Source organism: Haliotis asinina, chromosome 8, assembly GCF_037392515.1.
Source record: "Haliotis asinina isolate JCU_RB_2024 chromosome 8, JCU_Hal_asi_v2, whole genome shotgun sequence".
Lineage (NCBI taxonomy): Eukaryota > Metazoa > Mollusca > Gastropoda > Lepetellida > Haliotidae > Haliotis > Haliotis asinina.
The window spans coordinates 32,225,889-32,239,874 of record NC_090287.1 but is presented as its reverse complement, the minus strand read 5'-3'; the positions used below and the strand labels follow the sequence as shown (position 1 = coordinate 32,239,874).

The 13,986-nt window shown below is 39.5% G+C and overlaps 1 protein-coding gene across 1 annotated transcript in view; it reads left to right on the top strand.

Moving 5' to 3' along the window:
- LOC137294954 (poly [ADP-ribose] polymerase tankyrase-like) overlaps positions 1-13,680 on the top strand; it is a 60,371-nt gene extending 46,691 nt beyond the window's left edge. The window contains exons 39-51 of the mRNA XM_067826184.1: positions 221-477; positions 816-988; positions 1,749-1,854; positions 2,460-2,629; positions 3,411-3,549; positions 4,044-4,165; positions 4,615-4,696; positions 4,853-5,030; positions 5,848-5,955; positions 6,805-6,998; positions 7,171-7,263; positions 9,182-9,311; positions 9,624-13,680. Coding sequence (XP_067682285.1) covers positions 221-477; positions 816-988; positions 1,749-1,854; positions 2,460-2,629; positions 3,411-3,549; positions 4,044-4,165; positions 4,615-4,696; positions 4,853-5,030; positions 5,848-5,955; positions 6,805-6,998; positions 7,171-7,263; positions 9,182-9,311; positions 9,624-9,754 — 1,883 coding nt within the window. The 3' untranslated portion in view covers positions 9,755-13,680. The remainder of the gene's footprint in view (positions 1-220; positions 478-815; positions 989-1,748; positions 1,855-2,459; positions 2,630-3,410; positions 3,550-4,043; positions 4,166-4,614; positions 4,697-4,852; positions 5,031-5,847; positions 5,956-6,804; positions 6,999-7,170; positions 7,264-9,181; positions 9,312-9,623) is intronic.
- The last annotated feature ends 306 nt before the right edge of the window (positions 13,681-13,986 follow it).

The window sequence follows — 13,986 nt, the reverse complement described above, 5'->3', positions numbered from 1 at the left end:
AGCTAGCTTTCACTCCAACTTATCATCGATTTACCTGATTCTGGTCAAACGTCAGTAAGTCAACAGTTGTCCCATCAGTTGTTATCCCATTCGTCCCGTCAGTTGTCATCCCATTTGTCCCGTCAGTTGTCATCCCATTCGTCCCATCAGTTGTCACCCATTCGTCCCATCAGTTGTTCTGGCTACCGTATCTTACATGTGTGATATGTTGGTGTTACAGTTAACATGGTCGAGAAAACAAGCAATGTAGACCTGGATGCTACAGACAACCAGGGCTGGACAATTATACACCATCTTGTGTCCCCACTGGAGCTTGGTACCTTTGATCAAGTTGAACTGTTGTGTACTCTAGCTCAAGCGGGAGCTACGCTTGATAAGAAGGATAATGCGGGTTTAACTCCCCTTGATTATGCACTCATTCGAGGAGCTCCTAATATCGCAAAAGAGTTGCAGAAGTTGTTAAAGTCAGAAAAAGAGGTAAGGAGATACATCTCTGTTGTACACTTGGTTTACCTACTTTTAAGTCCTGTGAATTCTCGGTAATGAAGTTTAGGGTCCAAGACTGGCAACATAAAACAGTTTTGATGCATGTGTCTTAGACATTCACACACATTACAACTTTACTACTTGCAGTAGGATTTACAGTTTGAAATAAATTTGTTAAGAATGAGAGTATTTATTATCAGTTTATGTGTTTTATTTAAGTGATATACCTGTTTTGCTTTGAATACCTTTAAATGTACCTTGAGGATTTTAATAGTATTTAATATTTGATTATCCTGCCAATTAAGTTGTTCAATATGAATATATTGTAGGAAAAAGCTACTTTCACATCATTTGAAGTCAGTGATGGAATTCTCAGTGATGGGGTCAAGGTCAACTTCCAGGCTGATTATGAGAAAGTCATGGAAAAACTCAAAGCTGAAGCTATGGACGAGGATGACTCATCAACACCTGTTGACGCCCATTGTCTTAACAGGGACACTTCGTAAGTGGCTGGCTGGATTCATTTTCGAGACGGGAGGTGGGGTATTCTAATGGTTAAGGCACCTGCATGTTCTGCTGAAGACCTGAGTTCTATTCTCTCTCTCTCTCTCTCTCTCTCTCTCTCTCTCTGAGAGTTCATTTTCTCAGGTGCACAAAACACTGTAGTATGCTTGTACATTGTCAAGGGTTTGAATTTTTCTGCACAATTCTGTGTGTTTGATGGTTATTTTGTTTCCGTTTTCCTCTTTTTTCACTCACATTCATTCTCATCCCTGTGTTGTATTAGACAAAATCTTTGGATGTTATTCTAACCGTGACCTACCTATGTATTGGGATATGGTGTTAGTTTTAAGTTGTTGGCCATTTCCAAAAATACTGACAGCAACTTAGATCAATAATTTTCAGGCATTTATGACTGACTATTAATTATTTATGTTGAAATATCAGACTAACGTTCATGTTTGAAATAAATTGATTTGAAGCATTCTCAAAACAGATAGGTATCAACTTCATATGGTCAAGGCTCATTGACTTCATTGATGCAAATCATCATATTCTGATGAGTCAATTGGTGCTCATGGTGTCAGTCATTGGGTTGTCCACACTGGATTGATTAAGAACTGCAATGTTAACTGTACTGCAATGTTGTTAAGGTGTATTGTTTAGTATGGCAGAACCCAACAAACCTCAGGGCATAAATATGCAAACAAGCATGACAGTGACATGACAAAAGATTTCCAGTGATCGTTTTCTTATTCCAGTGAGGTGGCTGAGGACACCAAGCAGCACATTCCGTATGATGTCTTGTTGTCAAAGGTGGATGTGTCCTATGGTTATTATGGCATGTACAACTTCTACAAGATGCAGGTGAGGAGAAATGTCACTGGTCTGTGGGGGTGGTTGGGTAGCCTAATGGTTAAAGGGTCTGCTGCTCATGATGAAGATCTGGGTTTGATTCCCCACATGGATACAAATATTGAAAGCCCATTTCTGGTGTCCCCTGCTGCGGTAATGCTGGAGTATTTCTTAAAGGGGCATATAACAACACTCACAGTTACTGTGTTCTGGATGGCATTAAAAGACTCAATATTTGATGGCTGATATTTTTTATGAATCCTGTTTTACTACTGGATGCCTTTCCTTGACTGGAAGGTGGGGTGGCACAATTCGTTTAAAGCATTCACTCAACACGCTGAAGACCTTGGTTTGATTCCCCACATGGGCACAATGTGTGAAGCACATTCCTGGTGTCTCCCAGGATGATATTGCTGGAATATTGCTTACGGACATAAAACCAAAGTCACTCACTCTCTCACTTTTTCCAAACCTATAGTTTACAGTACCAGTATCTTAAAAAGACCGTTCACTTTCTCTGGAAGTGATTTTCCGAGTTGATTGATGTTGATCCATTGAAGGACCCAGTGTGTTTCTTTGATGAGGTTGTAACGTCAAAATGTCCCTTCATGTTTCAGTTGGTCTACCAGAAAGGAAAGGATATGTATTTGTTGTTCACAAGATGGGGCCGTATCGGTGACGAAGGCCAGTTTCAACACACACCCTTCCCAAAGAAAGAAGATGGGGTGAAGGAGTTCTGTAAAGTTTTCCGCTCAAAAACTGGCAATGACTGGGCTAATGTCAAAACGTAGGTGTTTACTTTGAGCCATTTTTAACTTTGTGCTTTGCTGTTTCTGCAGTTCATTGTCCTAGGTAGCCTAGTGGTTAAAGTGCTTGCTAGTCATGCCCAAAATCAATGTTCAACTATGGGTGCAATGTGTGAAGCCCGTTTCTTTGGTCCTCTAGTGTGATATTACCATGATATTGCTGAAATCGACAAAAAAACAAGCTCACTCTTGCAGTAGCTGTGAAACACTGAAAAAGGGAATATTATTCGGGGCTGAATTGTGAAAGAAACCCATAGAAAAGTGTATTGCTGATGTAAGGATGGACAAGTTATGTTTTCTAAGTATACTAGTGAAGATTAGTCTAGGACCACTATTTTTTCATGTTACTATGGTTACTATTGATGCTATGACTGTGATAGATTTGCCATAACTGGTAAGCTAGAATGCTATGAGAAAATCAAGTAGTTCTTTTGATTTGTAAAATATGTCATGAGAAAAAGTGAAAACCTTCCTCTTAAGGAATTCTTTGCAATATTAAGTCCTGTTATGGAATGATGTTGTGATGTATTGTATGATGGAATTGATAGACAAATCTCATCAATGACGATGATTGTGAGGTAGTCTAATGGTTAAAGCGTTCACTCGTCACACGGAAGGTACAGGTTCAATTTGCCAATATGTATGATGTGTGCAGCCCAGTCCTTGTGTCCCCTGGTTTGTCCCTGGTGTGAGCTAGAAGTTGTGTAGAACCCAACTGACTTACGCCCTCGTCAGTAACATTGACTTCTGCTTTGTGTACAGCTATGTAAACCATCCAAAGAAGTACCGCCTTGTGCCAAGAGAGCAGAAGCATACCAAAGTCAAGTCGGTCGACTTCACACTGAATTCTGAGATTCCCTCCAAACTTCCCCTCCCCATCCAAGACCTTATGAAAGAAATGGTAAGTGCATGTTGGCAGTGGTTTGTTTAGCATCCAAATTGTATCATGTTGTATCAGTTGATGAGTAGCCAGCAGGAGTAAAACTTTTCCCTTGACAGACTAGAGAAAACATTGCAGTCATTGTTTGTGACGAAGTTGCCTAGTGCCTGTCATATGTTGAGGCTTTGTGTAATGGGTGGTCAGATTTGGTGGAGAGTTGATGTTCATGCCATTGATCACTGGATTTTCTGGTCAAGATTCTACAGACCCCTGCATACAGATGGAATATTGCTGAAGGCAAAATTGTGACTTTGTTGATGATTTGTCATTCATTACCATTTTGTTTGCTGATATAGTTATCAGGCCTTAAAGTTAGTTTTTATGTTGTAACTCTCTTGCTAGTTTACATCTAACCCTGCACTTTCTGTAGTGTGGGGTTTTGTTGCAGTAATAGTAAAAGTGAAAATAGCCCCAATAGTCAAGCTTATAATTCCACATATTTGTTTTTGCTTCAGAGCAACCAGACAATGTTGCATAACTCAGTGTTGAAGGCTGGGGTGGACACAAATTATATGCCCTTTGGCCGAATCAAGAGGGAGGCCCTTCTCGAGGCTAGGTCCATCCTGACTCAATTGAGGTGAGTGTCGTCAGTTTTCTAACATGTACTTGTGACGGTCAGGGTTAGAATTGGTCATCAGCAACCCATGCTTGTCATAAGAGGCAACTAACGGGATCTGGTGGTCAGGGTGTCTGACTTGGTTGACGCATGTAATCATATCCCAATTGTGTAGATCAGTGCTCATACTGTTTGTTCCCTGGATTGTCTGGTCTAGATTCGCTTATTTACAGACCACTGCGATACAGCTGGAATATTGCTGGGGCGTAAAACTAAACTCAATTACTCACCTATTTCTCAACATGTCATTGTATCCCAGTTGTCTAGATCAATGCTTGTTGATTACTGGAATTGTCTGGTCCAGACTGGATTCTTTACAGACAGCTGCCTTATAGCTGGAATATCGCTGAGTGTGATATAAAGCTAAACTCACTCACTCACATGGTGATTAAAGTGTCTTCTGGTTGCAGTGAGTTGATACAAGCGATAGACAAGCAGAAGAGGAACAACGCTCACAACGACATGTCAACTTTCCAGGACAACTGTGACAAGGTGAGGAAATTCTTCCATACTGAATCTGTATGGAGAGATCAATATTACATGACAAGACATATACTTAATTAATCATCTTGATCTGTCGTCGGAATGAAAAGGAAAACCTGTTCACAACTATGTACTCATCTCACTCCTCTGCTCCTGTAATTACAGATAGCATCTTTGACAAACGACTACTACAATCTTGTCCCTTCTCCGGGCTTTGAATATGAGGCCATCAAACCAATTAAAAAGAAGGAAAGGTTAAAGACTTGTCTTCGTTTCCTCTCTGACATGTTGGACATTGAAATTGCCAGCCGGATTGTTCTTGGATCTCAACAACATTTGAAGGGTAAGAACTTGTATTGGAAATTGGTTGTAGTCAAATTGATGATTGGTTCATTACAACCAATCAGTCATCGAAAATAATTGGTGAGCAACATTTATCAAATTGTCCTGGTTTGTTCATGCACGAAAAATAAATAAGAAAAAACATGTTGATCAAAAAATGTTTTGATTTTCTTTTTTTTTCTTTTTTTTTTTCAAATGTCACAAAAAGCATGTGCAAATTTCACCTCTTTGAAGGATGATGAGTATGTTAGGAGCATACGTTTCCTGCATCTTCCAGATAAAATGTAATCATGATTTGGAACAAGCTTGTAATGCTTGTGGAATACAACAAAACCAACCTTGCGATAAATATTGTTAATGCAAACAAGTGTCCCAAAGTTGTTTGTGTTTGATTATGACAAAACGGTATCAATTGCTTGGTCATTGCGACCCATCTTTGATTATTTTAATTAATCGGGCCACCACTAGTAAGGACACTGTCAGTATTACTCCTGTTTAATGACATTATAATTCTAGACTTGCGATTTCAAGGTAGACAGTAAGAAGTTAATTAACTCAGAATTTCTTAAGAAAGTAAAGTTTATCTGTGATGAAATTGCATAGCCATATGAAAATAGTTTAATGGTCTTGAACATTTACAAGTGTGTATGTCTAGCTGTTGTTCAATCAGACCTAATTTGATGATTGGTTTATGTGTCCCAGTTGCACAAAGTAATCATGTGCTTCTTAAGTTGATTGTCCTGAAGTACATCCAAGATGTCATCCTATGTGTGTTTGATGATAATAGTGTTTGATAACTGGACAACTTGTGTCTGCAGATATGAATCCATTGGACTATATCTACCGATCTGTGGGATGCCAGATCGAACCATTGTCTCCTGATACTTTAGAATCACAGTACATCCTCACTTACATCAACTCATCACGTAAGTAGTCCCTAATCATCTTCACTTACATCAGCTCATCACGTTCGTATCCCCTTAATGTCTTCACTTACATCAACTCATCACGTAACTAGTCCCTTATCATCTTCACTTACATCAGCTCATCACGTAACTAGTCCCTTATCATCTTCACTTACATCAGCTCATCACGTAACTAGTCCCTTAATGTCTTTGCATACCTCAACTCATCTTGTAAGTAGTTCCTCAACATCCTCATATGTCAGCTCTTCACTTAAGTCCACTAACATCTTCACTTGTATCCCGTTAAATAGTCCCTCAACTTCTTTACAATCATCAACTCATCACGTAAGTAGTCCTTTACCATCTTCACATACATCAACTCATCGTGTAAGAAGTACCTTAACATCATCACATATGTCAACTCATCAAGTGAGTAATCCCTTAATATCTTCACTTACATCAACTCATCATGGAAGTAGTTCTTTAATGTCTTTGCATGTGTCAACTCATCACGTAGGTAGTCCATTAACATCCTCAGTTACATCCTGTGAAGTAGTCCCTCAACTTTACCTACATCAACTCATCGCGCAAATCGCCTGTGTCTTCATTTACTCAACTCCTCGTGTAAGTTGTCCCTTAATGTCTTAATATGCATCAACTCTTCATGTAAGTATTCCTGTAACATCTCCATTAACATCTTACTCATGCAAGTTTTTCCTTAACATCTTCACGTAAGTAGACCCTCAATATCTTCACAAACATCAACAAATCAGATATAAAGCCCCATAACATCCTCACTTACATCAATACATTTGGCCGTGGTGTAATACCTTTTCATCTGGGATTTATTGACAATGTGACATCTTCCAGATCAAAGCAGTAAGGTTCACAGTATCTACAAACTGTCTCGACCAGGCGAGGAGGAACAGCTCCGTTCCCTCAACATGAGCAACCACTGCCTTCTGTGGCATGGCAGCAGCATGAGCAACTTCCTCAGCATCCTCAGCAGGGGATTACTCGTGGCCCCGCCCGAGGCCCCACACACAGGGCACCTGTTTGGAGAGGTAAGGCACATTCAACAGCTTGGAGCATCTGTTGTATATAATTGCGATTGTGATAACTGATCATTAAGTTGGAGTGTTGTGCTTTCCAGTTTTATCAGCTTTGCTTACATATATTGGAGTTTAAAAAAAAGCCTGTTGGTTTAGTCCAAAGAATTTGTATTTGTATTTGCAGGGAATTTATTTTGCTGACACATTTGCCAAAAGTCATGGTTACAGCTACAATCACAACCCAGAATCTGATGCTAAACTGATGCTACTTTGTCAGGTAAGACTTTTTAGAAGGAGGCGTCTCAAGATTGGAGAATATATATACAAAGGTATAAGTGTATACATACCATAGCACTTTGTATTGGGCGATGGAGTAGGCTAGTGGTTTGTCGTTTGCATGTCATGCTAAAGACCTAGGTTCTATTTCCCACAAAGTTTCAGTGTGTGACACCATCTCTGGTGTCCCCACCCTTGTTATTGCTGGAATTTTGCTGAAAGTGGAATAAAACCATACTTGCTCACTATCTCACTCTGTGAATAAGATTTAGTGACATCTTCCAAGGAGGTTGCATCAGGTGAAGTGTATTCTTTTTCTAAATTTCTTGCTACAAGTGAATGCACCATTCTCACAAGCATGCCTGACTGTACAGTGAAGCCTCTTTAGTCTGGACGCCGATAATTCGGATGTCTTGCCTCACGGACGATTTCAGGTTGTTACCAATTAATGCCTATATAATTTGCCTCGACAGTCCAGAAATTTGGTTTCCAGAACTGGATGCTAAATACCTGTAACCAATCAGTAAAACAAACGGTAAATTGCTTCACTGTCCGGACACTGTAAATCATGTTGACAATAGTAAAGGGAACCAACTCTTGCTGAAATGTGGGTCTTATTCAGTAGTCTGGATGATTCGCAATCCAGTTGAAAAACACAACCATCTGGATTAACGAGTCTTCACTGTACCTCCAAGAGTTTTGTGGTGTGTATTGAAAAACATACGAAGAAACTGTTGGAACCCTTGAAGATAACTTCTTGTTTTTAATATTCATCCCTCAGAAATACACAAAGTGAGTGAGAAAATAAATCGAGGAGAGGGAGTTCCCACGCCTAGTCTTCCGCAACCCATGCTTGTTGTAATAGGTGACTAACGGAATCGTATGGTCAGACTTACTGCCACATGCCATTGTATCCCAACTGCATAGATCAATGTTGTTTTTGATTATTTACATATCGAGTGCAGTGTTAGACTTGCTTTGCCTTGTTAATTGTCTACATTCATTGGTAAACGAAGACGACATGTAACCAGTTTAAGTCATATTTTAGTACCATGGTGTAAGTGATTGGTGTATGTGTGTTCTTGAGCTCATTCAGTTAGCAAGAATGTGTAGAAGACATGTTTCATCATCTATTTTAAGGAACTGAACACCTTCAGTCAGCTAGACAGATAATGTAGAGGACATGTTTTATCGGTTATCTACATGAACTGAACATATTCAGTCAACTAGACTATGTAAAGGACTTATCCTATTGCCTATCAAAATTAATTGAATAATTTCATATAGAGAGGCGATAAGATATGTCTCCCATATTATCTAGTTAAATGAAAGTGCTCAATTACTTTATATCCCCTAATTAATCTAGCTGATTGAATTGAACACTATCGATCTACCAGATACCATTGAGGACATGGAAGTATCACTTGTCTAAATGAATTGAACACTTTCAGCTAGACACTTAGTGTGGGTGACTATGGTTTAACACCAGTTTTTCCAGCAATATCATGGCGGGGGACACCATAAATGGGCTTCACACATTGTACCCACGTGTGGAATCGAACCCGGGTCTTCGGCGTGACGAGCTGACGCTTTAATCACTAGGCTGCCCCATTGCCCCAGGCACTTTGAGAAACACCCATTTCCAGCACATTAAGCAGAAGAAGCTATTTTAATCAACACTGTCCGCGTCATGTTTCATCTGGATAACACCACGTGCTTTAAATACTTCGAGGCTCTCGTGATACATTCCTCCGTTTTCCTCTGAAATAAGACATCCAACGTTCATGCAGACTACACGACATCGTCTGAACAAAGCAATAACCACGCCACACCTTTGACACATTTTTTGCAGATATCATGCCTTTTTTACCTATCATTAATGTGTCAGTTAACTGTCATTGATGACTTGTTTACTCTAGGTTGCCCTCGGCACGTCAAAAGTGGACAGAGACCTTGATGAGGACGATCATCTGGATACTGATATCAACTCAGTCAAGATTCTTGGCCAGCAGCAGCCTTCACCAGAATATGATGTTGCCATGCCTTTTGGTATGTAGACCAAAATACTGTTACTGTTACAAAAGGCATGATATATACGTATGTACAGACTTATGTTTCATTAAGAGTTACCTGAAGGAAACTGTTCATCCTCTTGGCATTCAGTGCATGAAGATCTCATTCGAATTTCCTCAGCAGCCCATGCCTGTTGCAGATAACGAGATGGGGTGGTCAGGCTCGTAGACTTGTTTGACACATCATCCCACTGAAACATGATTTATGCGTATGAGTTGCTGAATCTGTCCCAGAAGTGATGATTATATTCTATTGTGCCTATTCTAACTTAAATATTCCACCCAACAGGTACCAACATGCCCCTGGGCAGGACCACCTACACTGAGTCGTATCCCCGAGCGTACATGCCATACAATGAATACATTGTCCACGATGCGTCACAGGTCTGCCTACGTTACTTGATCATGTTCAGCAACTGAGATGGTCGTCCTTAGTCATAACATCCTCCTTGTGTGGACGTAATGGCAGCAACTTCATCATCGTCACAGTCGTCACCTTCATCATCGTCATCATCATTGCAACATCACCGACCACATGATGCTGTTGATACAGGCTTACTCATCGTCCGTGCATCCACCAATATTCACTGTGCTGTTAGCACACTAAATGACGTATCAGTGGATTTCATCTGTGCAGACTGTGCTGAAATAGTCTGAGGTGTTTCCTGTATATATATCATTGCTATAAAACAGAACTAGTCGATGTAGAAACTAGTTTTCTGAAAAGTCTCGTTATCATGATGCCCGTATGTGCTTTTTCATGTAAGTCACTGAACATTCAAGAATAACTGAAAGAAAGGTTGAAACATCCCTTGTAAAATACTCTCAAAAGGGGCACAGATGAATTCAGAAAATCACCTAAATAGCTGCAGATTATTTTCTATATTAGAGATAAATTCACCATGAACTCTCTGCTTTGAAATGCCGATATCTAACAAATGACCTCGTTGGATGTAAAAGTTATATTGCAGATCTTGTTCTGAAGCTTGAAAATGTTATCTGGAGATTTATAATTTCTTTTGTACGAGAAAAAATCCATTCCTGAATGTCTTTTTAAAAAAACTTCAATTGGTCATGTACATTTCAACATGACACAGTTTGTGTTCAATATATTGTATAGTGAAGCAGATATGGTTTGTCTAACTGTACAATTTGACTCAGTAATCGTGTGTATGTACCATGTTATCCTGTGAATTCCATGTTATAACTGTCTAGATCACTATATATATGTACATGTACATTGCATCAATGTAGTCTATATCTTGAACGTCGACCAGGTCAGCATGACCCCGGTGAAGTGAGAACCAGTTAATCTGACATTAACAATATTAGACTTCTTACTATCAGCAGGTGTAATATGTTCTGACATCTAGTGTTTTCTGTGCTTGAATCGAGCCATGATGATTAAAGCATTGGCTATGTTGCTTAGGTAAGATAGTCTCAAAACTAAGTCAAATTTGAATGCTTGTGTATGGATTAGCTTTTTGAGGGGGGGGATTTAAGACATTCCCCAATGGAGAAATCACTAGGTAGACATTCCACTTCATGGTTCTCATGATTTACTGGGGTGAAAGTCAAGCTGAAAATTGAAAATTTACAAAACTGAACTTTCCGTTCATGCTGTCAGCTGCGCCAAAATGGTTGTTTGAAAACAGTAAATGCAAATGAAATGAGTATTTTTGATTGATATATTTTTATTGTTTGATCACAGAATATGAGTGTCCTGCTCGCTGGCTCCGACGCATGAAGCAACTTGTACATTTAATCGATGCTGCATTGAACTGCTAATGTGAATCTGTACCAGTGCTCCATGCTTATGCTTCCTGTAGGCTTGTGACGTGGTGGATGTATGTGTGGCAGTCCTCCTGCTAAGTTCAGTCACAGTTAGCTTGGTTTATTTGAAAGGAAAACAAATTACAGTAGTTCGTTATTTACGTTTCCCAAACCAAATTGTCATAGGGGTCTTTGTATGCTAGTGCAGGTTTAGTGTTTGTAAGGTTCAGTTTCTAAATTCAATTGTACACGTTTTGTGGATGTAAATGCATGTTTTTGTTTTGGTGATTTTCCAGTACTTCATGTTTCACTTGATATGAGCCTGTCACACATTCTGTTGTCAGTCATGTGACAGTTTATGTACAAGTAGATTCTTTTGTATTAAATGCTGGTCATTAATCAAAATGTTACTCCAGTCATGTGAGGAAGAAGGTAATGAGAAGTTGCCATAAATTTAGATGCACCCTTTACTGAATTACCCGTCACTCTAGACCTTAGGCTGTTCAGTTAGGTTGCAGTCACAGAGGCAAGGTGTATACTGTGGCAATTTGCCCCAAATGTACATGCAGTGACAATTTGCCCAGAGGTATACATAGTGGCAAGTTGTCCCAAGATTTATTTATTTAATATTAAGTGGCCCTGAGACATCCAATGTTAAGCTGCCCTCAGTGCAGGTGTCCTGTAAAATATACACAGTGGCAACTTGCCCCAGTAGGTCTACACGGTTGCAAGTTGCCCCAAGATGTATTCACAATGGCAACTTGCCCCATGACTTTTATACCGTGGCAAGTTGCCCCAGGAAAGGCAAGTTTCCAGAAGGTATCTACACAGCAGCAAGTTGCCCCAAGATATTTACACAGTGGCAAGTTGCTCCATGACGTCTATATGGTGGCAGCTTACCCCAAGGAATCTACACATTGTCAAGCTGCTCGATGATATCTACATGGTTGTCAAGTTGCCCCAAGATATCTACACTGTCAAGTTGCCCCAGGATATCTACACGCTAGGAGCTTGCCCCAAGATATCTCCAAGGTGGCAAGTTGCCCCAAGATGTCTACACAGTGGCATGTTGCCCCATGACGTCTAAACGGTGGCAACTTGCCCCAAGTTATCTGCACAATGTCAAGTTGCCCCTAGATAACTACACGGCAAATTGCCCCAAGATATCTACGCAATCATGATTTGTTCCGAGATATATACACAATGGCAGTTTTTTCTGGAAGATATATACTCAGTGACACATGTAGCAGTGAGACTTTGAGAGGAGTTGTCAGCAATGACTATGAAGAATTTGGTTCAAAAGGCTATATTAGTTGCATATTTTCTTCCTAGATTTAGCAGTATGATATCTATTTCTTGACTTTCTTGTATGTGTTCATTGCTTTGGAGATGTAGATGAATCGTACAAAACCTGTTGGGAAGGCAGATATGTTGGTGGTAAAATTCAGCCAACAGCTATTGAAAAGAGAGATTGGTCACATGGCATTTCTTTTTTAGGACAGTTAAGTAGAAAGGTGACCTCATGTCTTAAAAGTGTGACCACTCTTGCCATGGGTCACATATTTCGTTTGAAAACATGGTCAAGATAAACATCATTTATCTGTGAGCTCCATGTGAGATGCTTCAACTTTATGATCTTTCGGGCTTGCTCTTGCTCTGTCTGATGCTCTGCTGATGTTATTTTGTCATTGAAATGATATACGTTGATGAAATTGTTCAGTGAATGATGTGTAGTTTATTTACTAAATCATCAGATCTCCTTTTCAAATGCAGCTGAGCCGGTTAACAAAGTGGTTTTGAGTAGACAACTACAGTCACTGTGTAGAATAATAAACTCTAACATAAATACCTTTTCAAAATGTTTCACCACTAATCAAGGATGTGAATGGACATTGTGAATGATTTTAATATCAAGGTGTGTGTAATTGGAATTTTGACAAGGGGAAACCATGATCTGAACTTTACATGTTCCGCACGTGAATGAGTGGTTGAACCGTGGAATGCTCGTGAGAGGAATAAAATATCATGGTCGTGACAGTAGTCGGTATATATTCCAAGAAACACTACAGATCAAGTATTCTGTTACACATGTGACATACTAATTTGAACTTGACTTGATATTCTTCTATAGATATTTTTGACATTTTATGGATTCAATCTTTTTAGCAGTACATACTGCAAACATCGCTTAGTTTTTTGGAAAGGTAACCCTATTTTAACTATGTCCTTTATCATTGTCTAGATGTTCACTGTATTGGTAATATCATTTTATGAACAACTTTATTGCTGGGAAATTATACATTACTGATGTATTTCATAGATGTAATTGTTTAAGTCATGGTGTACCCCCTGTTTTTTTCTTTCGCCTATTATTTGTCTTGCAACATGTATATTGGGCTGCATTGTACATGAGCCATCTTGCTCCCTTCCCCACCTCTGACCACCCCCTTGCATCAGTGCTCCCCTCTCCCTTCATCAGCTGTTTGTATCTAGTTTCTCAGTAGTAGTGTTGCTCACAGATCAGCATCCACTGGGCTAATGTATTCTAGTGGAATAAAAATTTGGAAATAAAATCTTTGTTAGTTCTTTTTGATTTAGTCGGACGAGTTCATCCTGGTCTGAATGTGACTGTTTGACATTGACATTGTTTATTATTTAATGCTGCACTCAGCTATATGGCAGTGGTCTGTAAATAATCACGTCTAGGTCAGACAATCCCGTGACCAGTATCATGAGCATTGATCTACATGATTTGGATATGGTAATTTGTCAACCAAGCCAGCAGGTCGGACCACCTCATTGGGATAAGCATCAGTTAAAGACCAGTGCTAATGCTGTTCTCATCAATGTTCTAGCTGTATGGAAGTCATCTGTAAATA